At 41.9% G+C, this 20,369-nt stretch overlaps 1 protein-coding gene across 1 annotated transcript in view; it reads right to left on the bottom strand.

The window, feature by feature from the left end:
- CDH5 (cadherin 5) overlaps nucleotides 1-20,369 on the bottom strand; it is a 45,736-nt gene that overhangs the window by 6,184 nt on the left and 19,183 nt on the right. Inside the window, exons 2-9 of the mRNA XM_073582938.1 lie at nucleotides 8,275-8,472; nucleotides 7,698-7,986; nucleotides 4,478-4,597; nucleotides 4,081-4,248; nucleotides 3,650-3,837; nucleotides 3,324-3,577; nucleotides 2,117-2,244; nucleotides 1,455-1,579 (exon numbers count right to left, since the gene is read on the bottom strand). Of these exons, the coding sequence (XP_073439039.1) occupies nucleotides 1,455-1,579; nucleotides 2,117-2,244; nucleotides 3,324-3,577; nucleotides 3,650-3,837; nucleotides 4,081-4,248; nucleotides 4,478-4,597; nucleotides 7,698-7,986; nucleotides 8,275-8,454 (1,452 nt within the window). The 5' untranslated portion in view covers nucleotides 8,455-8,472. The remainder of the gene's footprint in view (nucleotides 1-1,454; nucleotides 1,580-2,116; nucleotides 2,245-3,323; nucleotides 3,578-3,649; nucleotides 3,838-4,080; nucleotides 4,249-4,477; nucleotides 4,598-7,697; nucleotides 7,987-8,274; nucleotides 8,473-20,369) is intronic.

Raw genomic sequence — 20,369 nt, 5'->3', positions numbered from 1 at the left:
AAGTTAAGGGTTAATGCTCAATTATTTTAACTTTGGATCAAAATTACTCAAAAGAGGCAAAATTGAGCATCTCTGTCTCTTTTAACGCATCCCATTATTTTATTAGCCTTGGCAGCAGCTGCCTGGCATTGATCACTAAAGTTGAGTTTGCCGTCTACCCATACACCCAAGTCTCTTTCAGTTACAGTTTTACACAGTGTTGTACCATTTAGTACATAATTATATATTTAATGTCTTCTGCCCATGTTCCGGATCTTACATTTCTCTACATTAAAATTCAATTGCCATTTTTCAGTCCAAACCTCCAGCTTACATAAATCCAGCTGTCATAATAAATTACATTGCAGGGTTTAATATCTGTAAATATTGAAATAATACTCTGTATGCCCTCTATAAGCTCATTAAGAAATATTGTTAAAAAGAAGAGGGCCCAATACTGACCCCTGTGGTTCCCCCACTGTTAACTGTGACCAAAATTTAAGTGTTTTCCATTAATAACTACCCTTTGTTTCCATGTCCTTGAGATGTTGTCTTTGGTGGTGTCCTCCGTGGATAGGGGAGTCCACACAGGAATGTGGATACAATAGATTGCCTTTTTAGTACACAGATACAGACCCAAGACCAACAGTTTCAGGTCTATATAAAGAGATAGTGCCCAGCTATTTCTGGCAATCCCATAGACATTGCATTGAATGGTGGTGGCATGGGTGGTCACCTCTTTATTCCAGAAGTGACATTTCAAATATTGTTAAAAAGAAGAGAGCCCAATACTGACCCCTTTGGTTCCCCACTGTTAACTTTGACCAAAATTTAAATGTTTTCCATTAGTAACCATCCTTTGTTTCCATGTCCTTGAGCTGTTGTCTTTGGTGGTGTCCTCCGTGGATAGGGGAGTCCACACAGGAATGTGGATAACATAGTTTGACTTTTTAGTACACAGATACAGACCCAAGACCAACAGTTTTGGGTCTAAATAAAGAGATAGTGCCCAGCTATTTCTGGCAATCCCATAGACATTGCATTGAACGGTGGTGGGATGGGTGGTCACCTTTTTATTCCAGAAGGGACATTTCAAACCCCCGTTCTCAGTTTCAGTGATCTTGGAGATCCAATGAGAAAGTTATCTCCTAACTTATCAAGTAAGTTAGTACTGCTGGTACGCATGTTAGGACCAGTCCTGTATAAAGGTTTCAGAACCATTTTCACAACTGGATAATGATGTCTCTGAATTACAGCGAATATTTATTAGGGAACTCCAAGACGTCTTATAAAAAGATCGGGAGTAAGAAATCAGACATGTCGGATCTTTTTCAAGTGTTGGGGAGGAATCTGTGGCCCCCCCGTACTCGTTAGGTTATCGGTCTGACCTGTCGAAATTGACAGGTTCATCTGATGTTAGCTTAAATTTGGAAATCTCTGCAATATGGGTGCACAGACGGGTGGCGATCACTTACCTCGTCATTGGCGGTATTGTCACACACCCTTGGGGCGTAGGGCTCGGCAAACTCGGGGGCATTGTCGTTGACGTCCAGCACCTGTACATACACATTTGCTGATGACGATTTCTTAGTAGCAGAATCTGCAATGAGGAATTATTATTAACCTTATAATCCTAAAATCACCTCCCATCATCTTAAAAGGGTTGTCCACCTTTACAAACAATTTATTTTTCACTTAGATACATGTAATGAGTTCTAAAAAATCATTTTTTTTGCAATTAAAAATGTTGCACCGTTTGCCTTCTACAGCCTCTGTGCTACCTTTTCTATATGCTGGCTGCAGAATGAGTTAACTGAGAATCTGTCAGTGAGCTCATCAATCTTTTTCTACTCTCCTCTAAGCTGATTTATGACCACAGACCACATCAAAGTTGAACATGCAGGGAAACAAAGAAACCGTGCAAGCCAAACGATGAAAAATATTTAAAGAAACCCAATTGCAAAAATGTTTTTTAGTCCCAAATTAATGTATTTAAATAAAAAAAGATGGATCCAAAGATGAACAACTCCTTTATTTGACCCCACCATAAATAAAATTGATGAAAATTTGCAGTACACCAAATATAATGTGATAATATACACGACCATGCTGTAATATTACGTGCAATAATACGTACCAACTTCCTCAGCGATTACAGTAAAATTGTGCCAAGCGCTGGTCTCTCTATCGAGCGACTTCCCAACATAAATACTTCCATTGGCTGTCACTCTAATGAGGTCATCTTTGCCAGTTTTGGCAGAATACCTATAATGAGATAATAGAAGATTGAGATCTGCAGCACATGGGACCCCAAAAATGCGTAATCGATATATCGATATCACACTCCTAGAAAACCCCAAATTACAATTTGTACAATTGTGACAGTTTTTAATCACTGTACAGAATTCTATGACTACTATTGCCCAGTCTGAAACGCGTCAGTATTTCTTTTTTTTTTTTTTTCCTTTTTTTTTGGAAATAGATGGTAATTTTTTTTTAATGCTTTGGTAATGCTGTACAGATTTATATGCCTTTTGACAATTTTGCAACATAGGTTTTTTTTTTTCATTTTTGTGTTATTCTTATTTTTAAATTCTGCCATATAGGGCTCTAGCTTGGCATATTATAGGTCATGAAAAAGATAAATACAACTAATGAGATTTTTTTTTTCAGAGAAAAGGGTGTAATATGTAATAATGCAGCCTGTGGCTCACTGTTAGAGTTTCTACCTCCCATGCAGCAGGTTGCAAAGACTTAGTGAAAAGAAGTAGTGACATAAAAATTAAACATACAAGGGTGTCCCTTATAGGTGATATGTTCTCTTACTTTCCTTTATGTAAAAAAAACTGCAGGATATAAATCTGTGTCTAATATATACTAGTGCAGCCTGTGGCTCACTGTTAGTGTTTCTTCCTCCGATACAGCAGGTTGCAAAGACATAAAAGGGCATTCTTGTAACAGTGTCCCTTTTAGCTGATATATTTTCTTATTTTTCTTTATATAAAAAACTGCACAGGATGTAAATTTGTGTCTAATATATACTAGTGCAGCCTGTGGCTCACTGTTAGTGTTTCTTCCTCCGATACAGCAGGTTGCAGACACTTAATTAAAAGAAGTAGTGGTATAAAAATTAACATATAAGGGTGTGCCTTATAGGTGACATGTTCTCTTACTTTCCTTTATATAAAAAACTATGCAGGATATAAATCTGTGTCTAATATATACTAGTACAGCCTGTGGCTCACTGTTAGTGTTTTTACCTCAATTCCTTTTTTTATTTTTGAACCTAAGAGAAATATTTCTGCATGGTTACGATACAACTGAAATGAAATAATGTTTCTTACCGCACAACTTTTTTGGGAAAATCAGGGTCTACGGCCGATACAAAACCGATATTTTTCTGTTTCTCGTCCTCTTTCACCTTAAACAGGTAGAACGGGTCGATGAACTCGGGAGGTTCATCCACATCCAAGACGTTGATGACGACTTCAGTGGTGCTGCTTGGCCTTTGCTGGTTTGCCACCCGGAGGTCGATGGAGGGGTCTGTGACTTCAATGCTCATTCTGAATTGTTTATCACTACTCTCGTAGTTCAGAGGCTGAAATGAGAGACGTGATTATAGCAAGAGGCAAAGATGGGCGAAAAAATGGTCTGAGGCCCCTTTCCATACCTTCGTGAGAATGACTATCCCTTCGTTGGTCTGTGGATTGCTTTTTATCTTAAACCATTGCTCAAATATGCCTTTCATAAAAGTGTACTTGGCAATTCTGTTCTGTGGTTCGTCAACATCTTCTACCGAAATCTTTCCCACCACTTCTCCAACTCTCAGATCCTCGTAGACGTTGAACGTGTACTGTTCTGTGAGTTTGGAAACATTAGTGTCAGGTCAGTCATCGTACTGGTGCTGGAAGTTTACTGGAAGTTTCAGGGGTATGCAAGGTGCAAATATATTTTTGTTAATTTATGTAGAGGACCTTCCAAAAGCCATGAGCATGAATGGTCCTCCATGAGAAGGTTGACCACCAAAGTTCAACATTTTAATGTGTGTCTTTGTTTGTGACACAGATGATCTATTTTCTGGCACCCTATGTTGATACTTACTCTTTGTGAAAGTCGGAAAGTTGTCGTTGATATCACTCAAGTGGATGATGACCGTCGCTGAGCTTGAAAATCCACCACTTAGTCCCGGAGAATCCTTGGCTTGCACAATGACTTCATAACTGGCTTTTGTTTCTCTGTCTAAGTAGGAACTCAGGGTATAGATTTCACCTATGGAGAATATAAAAAAAAAGATGTAATGGAATATCACTGGATTGGTAAGAATCCATGCTGTGCCCCCGTCACTGCAACATGGCCCTATTGAAAGGATACTTAGGTGGGAATCTAGACCCTAGATCTAGATCTGCAGCCACTTCATTCTTGGTAGGGTTCCCCATGTTCATAAAGCGATACACCATCATTTTATAGGATGGGAATACCCCTTTAAGTATTGACTTACCGGTGATTTCATTGATCTTGAAGTGTTCATAACCTCGAAGGATTTTGTATGTTACTTTGGCGTGCCCAGCCACCGTGGGATCGTCAGGGTCTACTGCATTAACCTTGGTCACCAAGATATCTAGATAAACAGAAAAACCATAGTATACATCGCGAAAAATATCATCAGTTTATTCGGGAAGCAAATATCTTCCATGGGAACAAAGACCTGGGGATGTGAAAATCGCATTATCCTTTTTATGTCATCCGCCCCCATCAACACACTTTAGATCATTGTCTCATTCCCCCCGGAATCAATGGGTCTGTTCATTTTTTTTAAGGTATAGGTGGTAAATATTAGATCATTGGGGGTTTGACTGATCCCACGAAAGAAGGGCTCCAAGTCTCCCATGTGAATGGAGTGGTGGTGATCATGTGTGGCTACCACCCTTACAGACAGTGAATGGAGTGGTGGTGATCATGTGTGGCTACGACCCTTACAGACAGTGAATGGAGGGGTGGTGAGCATGTGTGGCTACCACCCTTACAGACAGTGAATGGAGTGGTGGTGAGCATGTGTGGCCACCACTCATACAGACAGTGAATGGAATGGTGGTAAGCATGTGTGGCTACCACCCTTACAGACAGTGAATGGAGGGGTGGTGAGCATGTGTGGCTACCACACCTACAGACAGTGAATGGAGTGGTGGTGAGCATGTGTGGCTACCACACCTACAGACAGTGAATGGAGTGGTGGTGAGCATGTGTGGCTACCACACCTACAGACAGTGAATGGAGTGGTGGTAAGCATGTGTGGCTACCACCCTTACAGACAGTGAATGGAGTGGTGGTGAGCATGTGTGGCTACCACACCTACAGACAGTGAATGGAGTGGTGGTAAGCATGTGTGGCTACCACCCTTACAGACAGTGAATGGAGTGGTGGTAAGCATGTGTGGCCACCACACCTACAGACAGTGAATGGAGTGGTGGTGAGCATGTGTGGCCACCACACCTACAGACAGTGAATGGAGTGGTGGTGAGCATGTGTGGCCACCACACCTACAGACAGTGAATGGAGTGGTGGTGAGCATGTGTGGCCACCACACCTACAGACAGTGAATGGAGTGATGGTGATCATGTGTGGCCACCACACCTACAGACAGTGAATGGAGTGGTGGTAAGCATGTGTGGCTACCACCCTTACAGACAGTGAATGGAGTGGTGGTGAGCATGTGTGGCCACCACACATACAGACAGTGAATGGAGTGGTGGTGAGCATGTGTGGCCACCACACCTACAGACAGTGAATGGAGTGGTGGTAAGCATGTGTGGCTACCACACCTACAGACAGTGAATGGAGTGGTGGTGAGCATGTGTGGCTACCACACCTACAGACAGTGAATGGAGTGGTGGTAAGCATGTGTGGCTACCACACCAACAGACAGTGAATGGAGTGGTGGTAAGCATGTGTGGCCACCACACCTACAGACAGTGAATGGAGTGGTGGTAAGCATGTGTGGCTACCACCCTTACAGACAGTGAATGGAGTGGTGGTAAGCATGTGTGGCTACCACCCTTACAGACAGTGAATGGAGTGGTGGTAAGCATGTGTGGCCACCACACTTACAGACAGTGAATGGAGTGGTGGTGAGCATGTGTGGCCAAAACACCTACAGACAGTGAATGGAGTGGTGGTGATCATGTGTGGCCACCACACCTACAGACAGTGAATGGAGTGGTGGTGAGCATGTGTGGCCACCACACCTACAGACAGTGAATGGAGTGATGGTGATCATGTGTGGCCACCACACCTACAGACAGTGAATGGAGTGATGGTGATCATGTGTGGCCACCACACCTACAGACAGTGAATGGAGTGGTGGTGAGCATGTGTGGCCACCACACCTACAGACAGTGAATGGAGTGGTGGTGATCATGTGTGGCCACCACACCTACAGACAGTGAATGGAGTGGTGGTGAGCATGTGTGGCCACCACACCTACAGACAGTGAATGGAGTGATGGTGATCATGTGTGGCCACCACTCCTACAGACAGTGAATGGAGTGGTGGTGAGCATGTGTGGCTACCACACCTACAGACAGTGAATGGAGTGATGGTGATCATGTGTGGCCACCACTCCTACAGACAGTGAATGGAGTGGTGGTGAGCATGTGTGGCTACCACACCTACAGACAGTGAATGGAGTGATGGTGATCATGTGTGGCCACCACACCTACAGACAGTGAATGGAGTGGTGGTGAGCATGTGTGGCCACCACACCTACAGACAGTGAATGGAGTGATGGTGATCATGTGTGGCCACCACTCCTACAGACAGTGAATGGAGTGGTGGTGAGCATGTGTGGCTACCACACCTACAGACAGTGAATGGAGTGATGGTGATCATGTGTGGCCACCACACCTACAGACAGTGAATGGAGTGGTGGTGAGCATGTGTGGCTACCACCCTTACAGACAGTGAATGGAGTGGTGGTGAGCATGTGTGGCTACCACACCTACAGACAGTGAATGGAGTGATGGTGATCATGTGTGGCCACCACACCTACAGACAGTGAATGGAGTGATGGTGATCATGTGTGGCCACCACACCTACAGACAGTGAATGGAGTGATGGTGATCATGTGTGGCCACCACACCTACAGACAGTGAATGGAGTGGTGGTGATCATGTGTGGCCACCACACCTACAGACAGTGAATGGAGTGATGGTGATCATGTGTGGCCACCACTCCTACAGACAGTGAATGGAGTGGTGGTGAGCATGTGTGGCTACCACACCTACAGACAGTGAATGGAGTGATGGTGATCATGTGTGGCCACCACACCTACAGACAGTGAATGGAGTGGTGGTGAGCATGTGTGGCCACCACACCTACAGACAGTGAATGGAGTGATGGTGAGCATGTGTGGCCACCACTCCTACAGACAGTGAATGGAGCAGTGATTGCACATGCTCACCACCCCTTCATTCACATGGGGAATTTTGTGATCTCAATTCTCAGAGATTCAACGCTTGGGCCCTTAGTGATTATGAATAACCTCTTCAATATTTAGGCATTGTTAGGCCATATTATTTCTACTATTTCCGTATTTTTGCCTCTAAAACAGGACATTTGCTATAAGTTTGTTTTCACGGATCTAGTTGGAGTTGCATGTTTTTCAGTAAGTTTGGGTCTATCTTGACCTTCCTCTTTACAAAATTAGAGAACGAAAGGCATACCTGTTGCGGACATCTCTGGGACTGAGGCATTGTACGTCTCTTGAGTAAATATGGGGGCGTTGTCATTAATATCAATGAGTCTGATTGAAAACATCTCAGGAGGTTCTAGCGTTTTTTTGGAGATGGTATCTACGAGCAGAGCCGTCAGGTTATACTGTGCCTTCTTCTCGCGATCCAGCCTCTCGTAGCCGTAGATGTCTCCTGTGTCCTCTTTTACTTTGAAGAGGGTGTTGGCGTACTCTCCCTGTAGTATGTACTCCGCATTCGTTCGGAGCTTAGTGGATTTCAGCTAAAAATATAAAAATTAATGACTTACTAATGCCTAAAAATAACAATATTACACTTCCCAACACCTCAATGGTCCTTCAGTTGACCACCTACATTGCCCTTGAGAGCCAACATTTACTTATGGGCAGATCTGACAAAGCTCGAATCTGCCCAAGGCAACGTTTTGATGTGCTACCCTTATTATTGGGGGTTTATTCTGGGTTTGAAAGATATAATAATGGATTAGCTGGTGTCCGGTGACCACCGGAACTATTTACTATCTGTCACGTCGCTCCCACCATCCTCTTACCGTTCCTATCATATATGGAATATTGGTCTGCTCTTCAAGAGTACTGATCTGATTCCACACCCAGTGCCTCTTCACACGCCGCTTGGATTCGCCATCTTGTTCCTCTTGGTGGGTACACAGGACCACGTGATAGAAGACGTTGATGATGACCAGCAGATGAAGCGAAAGCAGCTTCATCATTGCTGGATTTCCAGCCGTCTGTAAACAAGAAGCATGGATTATTTCTTAGTATATTACACAGAAGCTGACCAGACCAGGCCCCCTAAACTAATAAAGAAGCCAGACCAGGCCCCCTAAACTAATAAAGACGCCAGACCATGCCCCTATACTAATACAGATGCCAGACCAGACCCCCTAAACTAATACAGACGCCAGACCAGGCCCCTATACTAATACAGATGCCAGAACAGACACCGTAAACTAATACAGACGCCAGACCAGGCCCCTATACTAATACAAATGCCAGACCAGGCCCCCTAAACTAATACAGATGCTGCCATGACTCAGGACGGGGTGGTTCTGTCTCCATTCTGGTCAAGTCAGGGTTAATGTAGTTCGCCTCTCTTTGGTTCTGGGGTGGCTATTTAATTCTGCTGTTTCCTGGGTCCGGTGTCGGTGATACTTCCGTTTACTCGGCTAGAGCAGCTGACCCAGGTTACTCATCTGTAATCATTGTGCCTCTGTTTGACTGAGCTCTGCTCTTTATGACCTGATTAGTCCCCTGACTATTGCTTCTGTCTTCTGCTTCGGTACTGTTCCATCTTTAATGGTTCCTTGAGCCCTCGGCTCGCCCTTGACTACTCTCCCATCTAGCCCTCTGGTTCCCACGCTCCCGTCTGGCTTCTGACCCTCAGCTCACCTCTGACTACACTATTGTCTTGTGCTTCGGATCCAGCGCTCCCATCCTCCAGGCGGGTCGTTAGCTCCGCCTCCCTCTACTCTCCATTCTTTGCGCACCCAACCTGTTTCAGGCTCCTGCGTACGTGCACCGCTTTCCACTCTGCATCCCCATAAACCCTGCAGCGCCCTCTAGGCAGAATCCCCTGTGACACCAGCCCCTTATACTAATACAGATGCCAGACCAGACCCCCTAAACTAATACAGATGCCAGACCAGGCCCCCTAAACTAATACAGATGCCAGACCAGGCCCCCTAAACTAATACAGATGCTAGACCAGGCCCCCTAAACTAGTACAGATGCCAGACCAGGCCCCCTAAACTAGTACAAATGCCAGACCAGGCCCCTAAACTAGTACAGATGCCAGACCAGGTCCCTAAACTAATACAGATGCGAGACCAGGCCCCCTATACTAATACAGATGCGAGACCAGGCCCCCTATACTAATACAGATGCGAGACCAGGCCCCCTATACTAATACAGATGCTAGACCTGGCCCCCTAAACTAATACAGATGCCAGACCAGGCCCCCTAAACTAATACAGATGCCAGACCAGGCCCCCTAAACTAATACAGATGCCAGACCAGGCCCCTAAACTAGTACAGATGTCAGACCAGGCCCCTAAACTAATACAGATGCCAGATAAGGTTCCCTATACTAATACAGATGCCGGACCAGGCCCCCTAAACTAATACAGATGCCAGACCAGGCCCCTAAACTAATACAGATGCCAGACCAGGCCCCTAAACTAATACAGATGCCAGACCAGGCCCCTAAACTAATACAGATGCCAGACCAGGCCCCCTATACTAATACAGATGCTGGACCAGGCCCCCTAAACTAGTACAGATGCCAGACCAGGCCCCTAAAATAATACAGATGCCAGACCAGGCCCCTAAACTAATACAGATGCCAGACCAGGCCCCCTATACTAATACAGATGCCAGACCAGGCCTCTATACTAATACAGATGCCAGACCAGGCCCCTAAACTATTACAGATGCCAGACCAGGCCCCCTATACTAATACAGATGCCAGGCCCTGCCCCCTATACTAATACAGATGCCAGACCAGGCCCCCTATACTAATACAGATGCCAGACCAGGCCCCCTAAACTAATACAGATGCCAGACCAGGCCCCCTAAACTAATACAGATGCCAGACCAGGCCCCTAAACTAGTACAGATGCCAGACCAGGTCCCCAAACTAATACAGATGCCAGACCAGGCCCAGTAAACTAGTACAGATGCCAGACCAGGCCCTAAACTAGTACACATGTCAGACCAGGCCCCTAAACTAATACAGATGCCAGATAAGGTTCCCTATACTAATACAGATGCCGGACCAGGCCCCCTAAACTAGTACAGATGCCAGACCAGGCCCCTAAACTAATACAGATGCCAGACCAGGCCTCTAAACTAATACAGATGCCAGACCAGGCCCCTAAACTAATACAGATGCCAGAACAGGCCCCCTATACTAATACAGATGCCGGACCAGGCCCCCTAAACTAGTACAGATGCCAGACCAGGCCCCTAAACTAATACAGATGCCAGACCAGGCCCCTAAACTAATACAGATGCCAGACCAGGCCCCTAAACTAATACAGATGCCAGACCAGGCCCCCTATACTAATACAGATGCCAGACCAGGCCTCTATACTAATACAGATGCCAAACCAGGCCCCCTATACTAATACAGATGCCAGACCAGGCCCCCTAAACTAATACAGATGCCAGACCAGGCCCCCTAAACTAATACAGATGCCAGACCAGGCCCCCTAAACTAATACAGATGCCAGACCAGGCCCCCTAAACTAATACAGATGCCAGACCAGGCCCCTAAACTAGTACAGATGCCAGACCAGGCCCCTAAACTAGTACAGATGCCAGACCAGGTCCCCAAACTAATACAGATGCCAGACCAGGCCCCCTATACTAATACAGATGCCAGACCAGGCCCCTAAACTAATACAGATGCCAGACCAGGCCCCTAAACTAGTACAGATGCTAGACCAGGCCCCTAAACTAACATGTATTACAGGGGATAGAGCTATGGTGTCGTCCATTTTTTTTCCTATTCTTCACTGTCTGTGGGCACGAGATTGATATCAGAATTCCTAAAAAAGCGATCACTTATACATGGGGAGGACATAAGTACGAAACAACTCTGCCATTCAGGAACCTGGGAAAGCTGGAAACGATCAACATGTGCCAATCTCTTAGGCTGTGATGCAGATATCAGGATGTGCAGCGGGGTCAGATTTTTAGGGTCCTGGTAGAAATGGATGGGGCACAATGCGTGTGATCCAATTTTTGGGGAAAATGTCGGAGTAGAATTGGTTTCCCTTTGTGATAAATCCCCGCAGAGTATTTAGACAAATAATAGCGGAGGCGGCCATGAATTTTTTAATTTTTTTTTAATTTTTCATTGAAAGACATTTCATTTACAATTCCCGGCGGAGACCATTATGCCAAATAAACCCAACTCGTTCATAATAAACCCATCTTCATAAAACGGAAAGTATTGGCTTCTAGATTTTTCCGCGCAAGGTTAATGGAAGGTTAAACATGCTCTAATATTGACCGCTTATTGCAGTCAATGGAAAAAAAATTGGCGGCGGCAGACTGTGCGGTTTTATTAGTCGTATTACCTTGCGCCCGGAGTAACCAGTCAATTAATAAATCTGCCATTTCCTAGAGGTGAAATCTGGGAATTTCCATTTATAAAATGCTAGAACAAGTATTTTTTTTCCTCTTTACTGTCGGATATTTTTTATTATTTTTTTTTTACCGTTTCTCAGGATTTCTTAGATTTCCCGGGAGTATTTTACAGAAAATAAATATAATATTTGTTATATTTATTCAGTCTGGCGGTAATCTTTTTTTTTTTTTTTCCTTCCCTCTCTGAGAGTATTTATAATATGCGATTTCTTATTGTGTCGTTGGGATTTTATTATTTAATTCCTTTATAAATTTAGAGAAGAGGAATAATATTAATATTCCGAAGAGGCAAAAAAAAATAATTATGTGGTTATGTAGTATAAAATACGGTAGTTTAACTATTATATGAATGGGAGGATCACTTAGTAAGTTTTGGACGGAAGTCTTTGCGGTTCAGGAGTAATACTTTTTTTGAAATTTTAAAGAATCCTTCCCAGTGGAGTGTCGCTTTACCTTGCATTGGGAAGCATTCTTTGCAGTTAAAGGAGGTGTCTACCTTTTGGGGTCGTTTTATTTAATTTTTTCATTTATTTTCTCAAATGCATATATTTGGGATTAATAATATATTTAATAATAATAATTTTTAAATTTTTGCAATTGGGCTTCCTTTAAAAGTTTGCACAATTTGGCCTTTTTTTTAAAGCTCTTTGTTTTCCAGCAAAATTTATCCTTGATGTGGTCATAAGTCAGTTAAAAGGAACTTAGAACTAAAACATAAATTTACAAACTCTTCCGGCAAACCGCCAGGATGAGCTCACTGATGGATGCTCTGTTAATTCATTCTGCAGCCAGCTAAATAGACATAGAGGCTGTAGAAGACAAACAATTCAAGTGCAAAGGTAGTTCTCAGGCCCAAATATATGCATTTAAGTACCAAAAAATGTTCTTAAAGGTGGAGAACCTCTTTAAGTAGTGTCACTATATCTACCATTGGAAAGGAGTCTTTACAGTTCAGAAGTGTAACCATATCAGCCATTGGAAAAGGATCTTTACAGTTCAGTAGTGCAACTATATCAGCCATTGGAAAGGAATCTTTACAGTTGACTAACGTTACTATATGAGAACTTTGAAAGGAGTCTTTACAGTTCAGTAGTGCAACTATATCATCCATTGGAAAAGAATCTTTACAGTTGACTAACGTTACTATATGAGAACTTGGAAAGGAGTCTTTACAGTTCAGTAGTGCAACTATATGAGCCATTGAAAATGAATCTTTACAGTTGACTAACGTTACTATATGAGAACTTGGATAGAAGTCTTTACTGTTCAGTAGTGCAACTATATCATCCATTGGAAAAGAATCTTTACAGTTGACTAACGTTACTATGTGAGAACTTGGAAAGGAGTCTTTACAGTTCAGTAGTGCAACTATATCAGCCATTGGAAAGGAATATTTACTGTTCAATAGTGCAACTATATGAGAAACTGGAAAGGAGTCTATACAGTTCTGTAGTGTAACTATATCCCATATTGGAAGTGCACGAGTATTAACATATCTGGTATTGGAAAGGGATCTTCACAGTTCAAGAATATTCTTATATCTAATATGTGAAATGATTCTTTACAGTCCAGTAGTATGATATAACTAATGTTTTTTTCCTTTCATTAGGGTGACTATATCTGTCCTTAGAAAGGATTCTTTGCAGTACAGTACTGTGAATTTAAAAAAAAGTCAGTTAAAGCCCAATTTCAATATAAAATTTTGGCAGTTTCTGTTTTATGCTATGACTTACATTTATAATGAAAGCCTTCTGCTCTGGGTCCATTACACAATGTAGCCCAAGTGACTTATTGGGTGCTCCAGTCTTAATATTACACAGCAAATGGGATAAGTAACACAATTTAAAGCTACAGGCGCCACAGCTGTGGATCCGCTTTGAGAAAAATAATGACCTTTAAAAGCTTTAAATCACTTGTGATATCCCATTAACTTCTCAGCTTTATCATCTATATACCGAAATCTGATTTTGTGCCTTAAATACAAATGGTTTGTCAAGTATCGTCCGCTTCCATTAATTGCGTGATTCATGGCGCAGGAGGCTGCTGACATTTGCACAGAATTGGTTCGCTCAGGGAGCAATGATATTACGGCGGCTTTAATGTGAGCTTTTATCTACGCAAAACAATGCCTACAAGAAACAAAAACATATTTTTTGGGGTTTATTTTGTGATTTTTTTTGTTTGTTTGTTTTTTATGGTTTTTGTGGTTTTTTTTGTGTTTTTTTTGTATTTTTTCTATGTTGGCAGACAATGAAAATAAGGGAAACTCGGCCATAGGTGGCCGCTGCTGATTTAGGTGTCCTACAAGAGGTCCAAGGACATTACTTGTGGTTCTTACGAAGAATTGAGTAAGAAAGACAAATATCGATGCTTTGATAATAATTACATATACCTCATTATTATTTAAATATAATGGCCGTTTTAATTTTTCATAAATCAATAATACCCATGAAAATAAAAAAACTTTGGAAAAATTGGCTTCTTTCTCCTCCTGGACTGATCCTTTCATTCCAAAAATTCTCAATTAATGGGTAAAATCTGTCATTAGTGAATACAGAATTTCCCATTACTGAGATAACAGTTGGAGCTCATAACATTCTATGGAACTCGCAGTAGAATGTCTGCGTCTGCCTGTAGCTCCTTCCCACTTCCCTCTCCATAAAATTTAAAAGCACCAACTGTCACCAGCCACCATGTAAAAATCTAGTCTTGTCTTCTACATTTCTTTGGAAACGTAAAAATCCATCTTCACTGAATACAGATTTCACCCCTCAATCCAGGAGGAGAAAGAAGCAGATTTCTCTGAGTAGATATCTTAGAATGTTTCTTGTTTTCATGTACACTATTGATTTATGATATAAAAGCTAAAAAACATGGTTTCCCTTTAGCCTACATTTCCATTATTCAGGGTTAGGCTAGAGGCTTGAAGGGTCATTCCCATCTTCAAACAGTGGTTTGCAATTTACTGCCTATCAAAATTTGCCACCGTTCTTAAGATTTTAACACTTTTCTCTTGTTTTGTTTACAGTTCGTTGCCTTGGAGACCGACCACTAGTTCTAGATCGCAGAACAGGCGCAATGCTTGCAAGCTCTTTTCTAGTTATCCTGTAAGCGCTGTTTGGAATTTGGCCAGGATCGCTGAAGCTTGCCGGCCAACTTCAGCGCAGCGCTTACAAGCTCAATAGGAGCGGTGGTCAGTCTCCTAAGCAACAAGTTGTAAACAGGTTAATATCTCAAAAACAAACAGCTTTCAAAAGTGCTTGTTTTTACCATGCTAATGTAAGAAGATGGGTAAACCTCTTTATCTTGGTCCTTGACCTATGAGCTGTGATGTCATCAAACCTGGTGTGATGATGTCACCAAATATGAGGTGTTCAGCCAATCAGCTGCATCCATCTAAAGGATCTTGAGATGCAGTATCCCAAGACCTCATTTATAATGTAGGGGACAAAGTAGGACTTTAGGTTGTGTCACCTTCCAGACCCTTGGCATTACCCGATTACTCACCTGGGCATTCATTAGTAATTCCTCCAACACTAAGAATTCCTCTCTTTCACCTAGCCTGCCCATGTGTAGGCTATTAATTTCAGTGAGCATCATGTAATACTTCAGCTCACCTGTTGGAGTGCTGCAGGAAAATCAGACACTAGCTTAAAAGTTCCTTGTCAGATTGCAGTTGATTACTGTGGACCCCAGATGTGATACTCTCTCTGAAGCCCATGTGTAGGCCATTAGTTTCAGTGAGCATCATGTAATACCTCAGCTCACCTGTTGGAGTGCTGTAGGAAAATCAGATACTTAAAAATTCCTTGGCAGATTACAGTTGATTACTGTGGACCCCATTGGTGACACTCTCTATGAAAAGTCCATTTTCATGGGACCCTTTAATTTAAAAGCAGTCCTAAAACAAATGTCGTTGCCCCCGGTATGCTCATTTCTAAAAAATTGATCATTTTTTTTTCCAACATCCTTTCCCCGTCTGCTCTGACATAATACAAGTAGCTAGACCTTTATAGATAAAGGTTGGTTCAATTATACCACGCGGAAAAAAACCCCAAAACAACCCTGTGCTAAAAGGTCAACGAGACCTATGAAAAGCGTTCTGATTTTATGAGCCGTAATATACGGAATGGCAAAACGAAATGTATCTGAGACACAAAGAGAGCGTGTGCGCCGCTCTACGATAAGTGGCGCTGGTACTCCCACTGCTGGGAGTAGCTGGAGAGGTGAAACCCACGTCCTTCAGGTTTCGCTGCTTCCTGCCGTTGTTCATATGAAGGGAGTGGGAGGAGAGCTGGCAAAATTTCAGCTCTCTATAATTACGTTAAGTGAAATTTTCCTATGAGCATTAGGTAATCCAGGATGTTTCCTTCGGCGTGACTGCTAATTTCAACGGCGGAGATAATTCTCCCAAGAAAATGATTTTCTCTCAGCTACTATACAGTCTGTGCTTAATAGGATTCACCTTTTAATTACTGTTCTGAACCCGAAATGTTAAATATGATGTGGCGTTATCAATCAATTCCGCAAACTGCCAAGTGGCTACGGCTTCGCGTAGAGAGGCTTCTTATAATAGTCTGACGGTGGAAAAGTACTAAGTACGGAACATCGTAGAATGAGCCGACATTTTATATTATTGCAATATGAAGTGACGGGTTCCTCCAGCAACTAGAGCCCAAAAAATGCCCCAAAAGTAGTGTGGTTCCCATTTTTTTTACTTTATTTATGGTCCCTGGATACAGTACATGGATGATTTTATCACAAAATGACCCCTCCCCAGTGAACAGATGTAATTTGTGGGTGATAGTCTTACCTGTGGTGGCGCTACATGGAAAATTAAGTATTACACCATGATTATTGAAACTAATGGGACGTCTGAATAATAGTGGATAAGAAAGCTCCACCCAAACGAGGGATGCGCTCTTTTTGCCACGTGGGTTAAAATGAACAGCAACAAAGGACCACCACATAATTGACATTAAAGGGGTTCTCCAAGAATGTGATAAAAGGGCCCCATCTAGTAATTCAAAGTCATGTGTTAGGACAGGTTGTAGTATGTAAAATTGCATCTCCCGAGATCTGTGTCTCAACTGACAGAGGAATTTATTTCTTCCTCTGTCACAGCCCTTCTCCATCAGCGCCGGTATGTGTGCTTACGATACAGCTCCTCTGTCATTGAGACACAGGTCTTGGGAACTGTGTTTCCTCAGACTGCACACCATCTTGACAGGTGACTAGGATGTTTTTCCGTTTGAATTATGTGATGGAGGCCATTTTTATCACATTCTTGGAAAACCCTTTTAAAGACGTATTGATTTATTTGTTCTCCTGTCACAGCCATCACCAGCAGCTCCAGTATGTGTGCTTATGATACAGCTCCTCTGTCAGTTGAGACACAGGTCTCGGAAGCTGTTTTTCTTTAGACTGCAGACTGTCCTGACATGTGACAAGGATGGGCTGCCATTTAAATTAGGTGATGGGGCCATTTTTTCACATTTTTGGAAAACCCTTTTAAAGACTTATTGAAGTATGTAACAGCTGCAGGCTTACGTTGGAGGGACTGTGTCGAGCAGACAGCAGATAGTACTTTGCTAACTGTTGAGGCTTGTTCACACGCTGTGTTTTCGATGATTTTTTTTTCATGTAGAAAAACAGTGTATTTTCTACCTTGAGTTCTTAGACCCATAGTGCATTTTGAAAAATACGCAGCAAGATAATTTTTTCAGCATTTTTACTGATGTTTTTCAGCGCTTAAATAACAATGGATTAACATAAAAAGCATCAAAAACGTGAGTAGTTTCTGTTGTAATTTTTTCTGTTTTCTGGCCATAGTTTTTGTTCTTCATGCAGAAAAAAAATGCATAAAGATAGCTGTGTGTGAATATACCTTTACATGTGTGTAGCTTCTCTCTAGTCTGTACTGTGTGATCTCTTTTAGTTCATCTGTGTCAGTTCTGTCCTGTAATCTTCCATGTTGTGAAGATGAATATAACGTTTTATGAATGTTCTAAGTAAAATAGTTCATTTTCCTGCAATGTAAGACTGGGCAACAAACCACTGAAAACCAGAAACTTGAGAACCACCTTACTAGAAATCAGGAATCGGAGCTACCAGACAAAGCTATTCTACAGGAATGAAGAATTAGAAAACTAACTTGCTTGAGGTGGCTCATTTCAGGGCATAGGTGCAGCACGAGAGAAGTCTTGGAAATGCATTTGAAGGGCTGCAATAGAGGAGGACAATGACTGTGGTAAAATGAGAAAAATAAGTGAAAATTTCCGGAGAGCTTTTTGGGTGAGAAGAATCCAGTGATAACCATTATTTTGACAATTAATGCAATAGTCTCAGTGGGAAATGCTTAGGATTTGAATTAAAAATGGAAACTAATCAGCTATTTACTGTGCTGGTAATGAGGCAAGACGGTCCCGGCCATTCCTTAGTGAATTCCTCAGTTTATTATTATTCTAAAAAGAAATATAATCTTGTAATTATATTTTTGAAATATCATCTCCTGTTTTACATACTCTTATGTGTGCGGGCTAACACTGCACTAAGTGTTTCCTAATAACATGCAAATGAAAGGTGTGGAATAGGTACAATCATTAAAATAAATCCCTACTAATTAAAAAAGGGCAATCAGAGGGGGTCTGAGGCTCTGATTAAGATGCATGTAGTTTAGATATTGGACTGGGAGTACATGTTTTAAAAATTCACATTATCATTTCTTATTTTCTTTCATTTGCATCTTATTAAAATGGTTGAAGTGAAGCATCGGAATCACTAATTGTATGTTTGGTATGGCAGGAAATGTGTTCATTTTTATAAGGAATACAAGGTGCACCTGCTATTGATTAATTCAAGGCGACTTCTTCCATAGAAGAATATGTGAAATGTCATTTAAATATCTATTTTCTACTGAAATTTATGCATTTATTGCCCTTTATATGTCGGGTCTGCCCCTTTGATGCAAAACTCCTGCGATGAGCCCGCACCTTTCCCGGCACATGCCATCTGATCTCATCAGCTGACATGTGCCCTTAACAGCCGCGGGTGGAATCGCGATCCACCCATGGCTGTTAACATGCTATATGCTGCTGTCAATCTCTGACAGTGGCATTTAACAAGATCACATCACTAACGCCTCCCATCAGCGCCCCTGTCACATGATTGTGGGGCGCCAATGGGTTCGCATGACAACCGGGGGTCTGCAGGAGATCCCCTTGGTTGTCATTGCCGATCTGCTATGAGCACTGCCCGGTGGCCGACGCTTTTAGCAAATGATCAATTCTGCTACACAGAGCAGGGCTGAAGCCCTATGTATAGCACAAACGATCAGAAGATCTCAATGTCTAGTCTTCTAAGGGGACTATTGAATCAAGTGAAAAGTGTAAAAAAGTTTAAAAAAAATATAAACAAGTCTAAAAATTTAAATCACCTCCCTATTGCTCCACTCAAAATAAAACAATAAAAAAATATCAAAAATTCACATATTTGGTATCACCGTGTTCAGAAGTGCCCGATCTTTCAAAATATAAAAATAATTAACCCAATCGGTAAACGGCATAACAAGAAAAAAAATGAAAACCACCAGAGTTATGTTTACGGGTGATCAAAACATCGTGTCTACCTTAAAATGATATCAATAAAAACATCAGCTCAGCGCGCAAAAAATAAGCCCTCACCCAGCCCCAGAAAAATGGAGACGCTACGGGAATCAGAAAATGATGCCAATTTTTTTTTAATGAACTTTGGATTCTTTTTTCACAATTTAAATGAAAAAAGAACCTATACATGCTTGGTATCTACAAACTCATAATGACCTGTAGAATTATAATGGTAGGTCAGGTTTAGCATGTAGTGAACATGTTAAAAAATAAAATAATTGTGGAATTGCACTTTTTTTTTAATTTCTCCGCACTTGGAATTTTTTTTACCAGTTTTCCAGTACATTATATGGTAAAAATCAATGCTGTTGTTTAAAAACACAACTGGTTACGCAAAAAGCAAGCTCTCATATGGCCATTTTGATACAAAAATAAAAAAGTTGGGGAGAAGGGAAGCAAAAACCTAAAATGAAAGAAAAAAAAAAAGGAGAATGTCCTTGAGGTGAAGGGGTTAAAGTACTTGGATAATGAACTCATTTCCAAGTGAAGTCAACATTTCATAGAGTCTGGGTGGTTTCTCTTGTTATCAGGAGTCTCTCAGAGAGAGAGAGTCAACAAATATGACTCAAAATACTTGGATCAAAAACTTATTTCTGAGTGAAGTCAACATCTCAGGGAGATCCGGAGGTCTCTTGTTTCCAGAAGTCTCCAAGTAAGAGTCAACAAGTATGACTTAAAGTACTTTGACCATGAACTCATTTCCAAGTGAAGTTACCATCTCAGGGAATCTGAGTGGTTTCTTTTGTAAACAGGAGACCAGACAGGAGAGAGTCAACATATGACTCAAAGTAATTGGTTGAAAAACTAAT

Source organism: Dendrobates tinctorius, unplaced genomic scaffold (assembly GCF_039654945.1).
Source record: "Dendrobates tinctorius isolate UK_male_01 unplaced genomic scaffold, ASM3965494v1 ptg000009l, whole genome shotgun sequence".
NCBI classification, from domain to species: Eukaryota; Metazoa; Chordata; class Amphibia; order Anura; family Dendrobatidae; genus Dendrobates; species Dendrobates tinctorius.
Note: the sequence above shows the minus strand (reverse complement) of the source record. Positions and strands in the feature narration are given on the sequence as shown.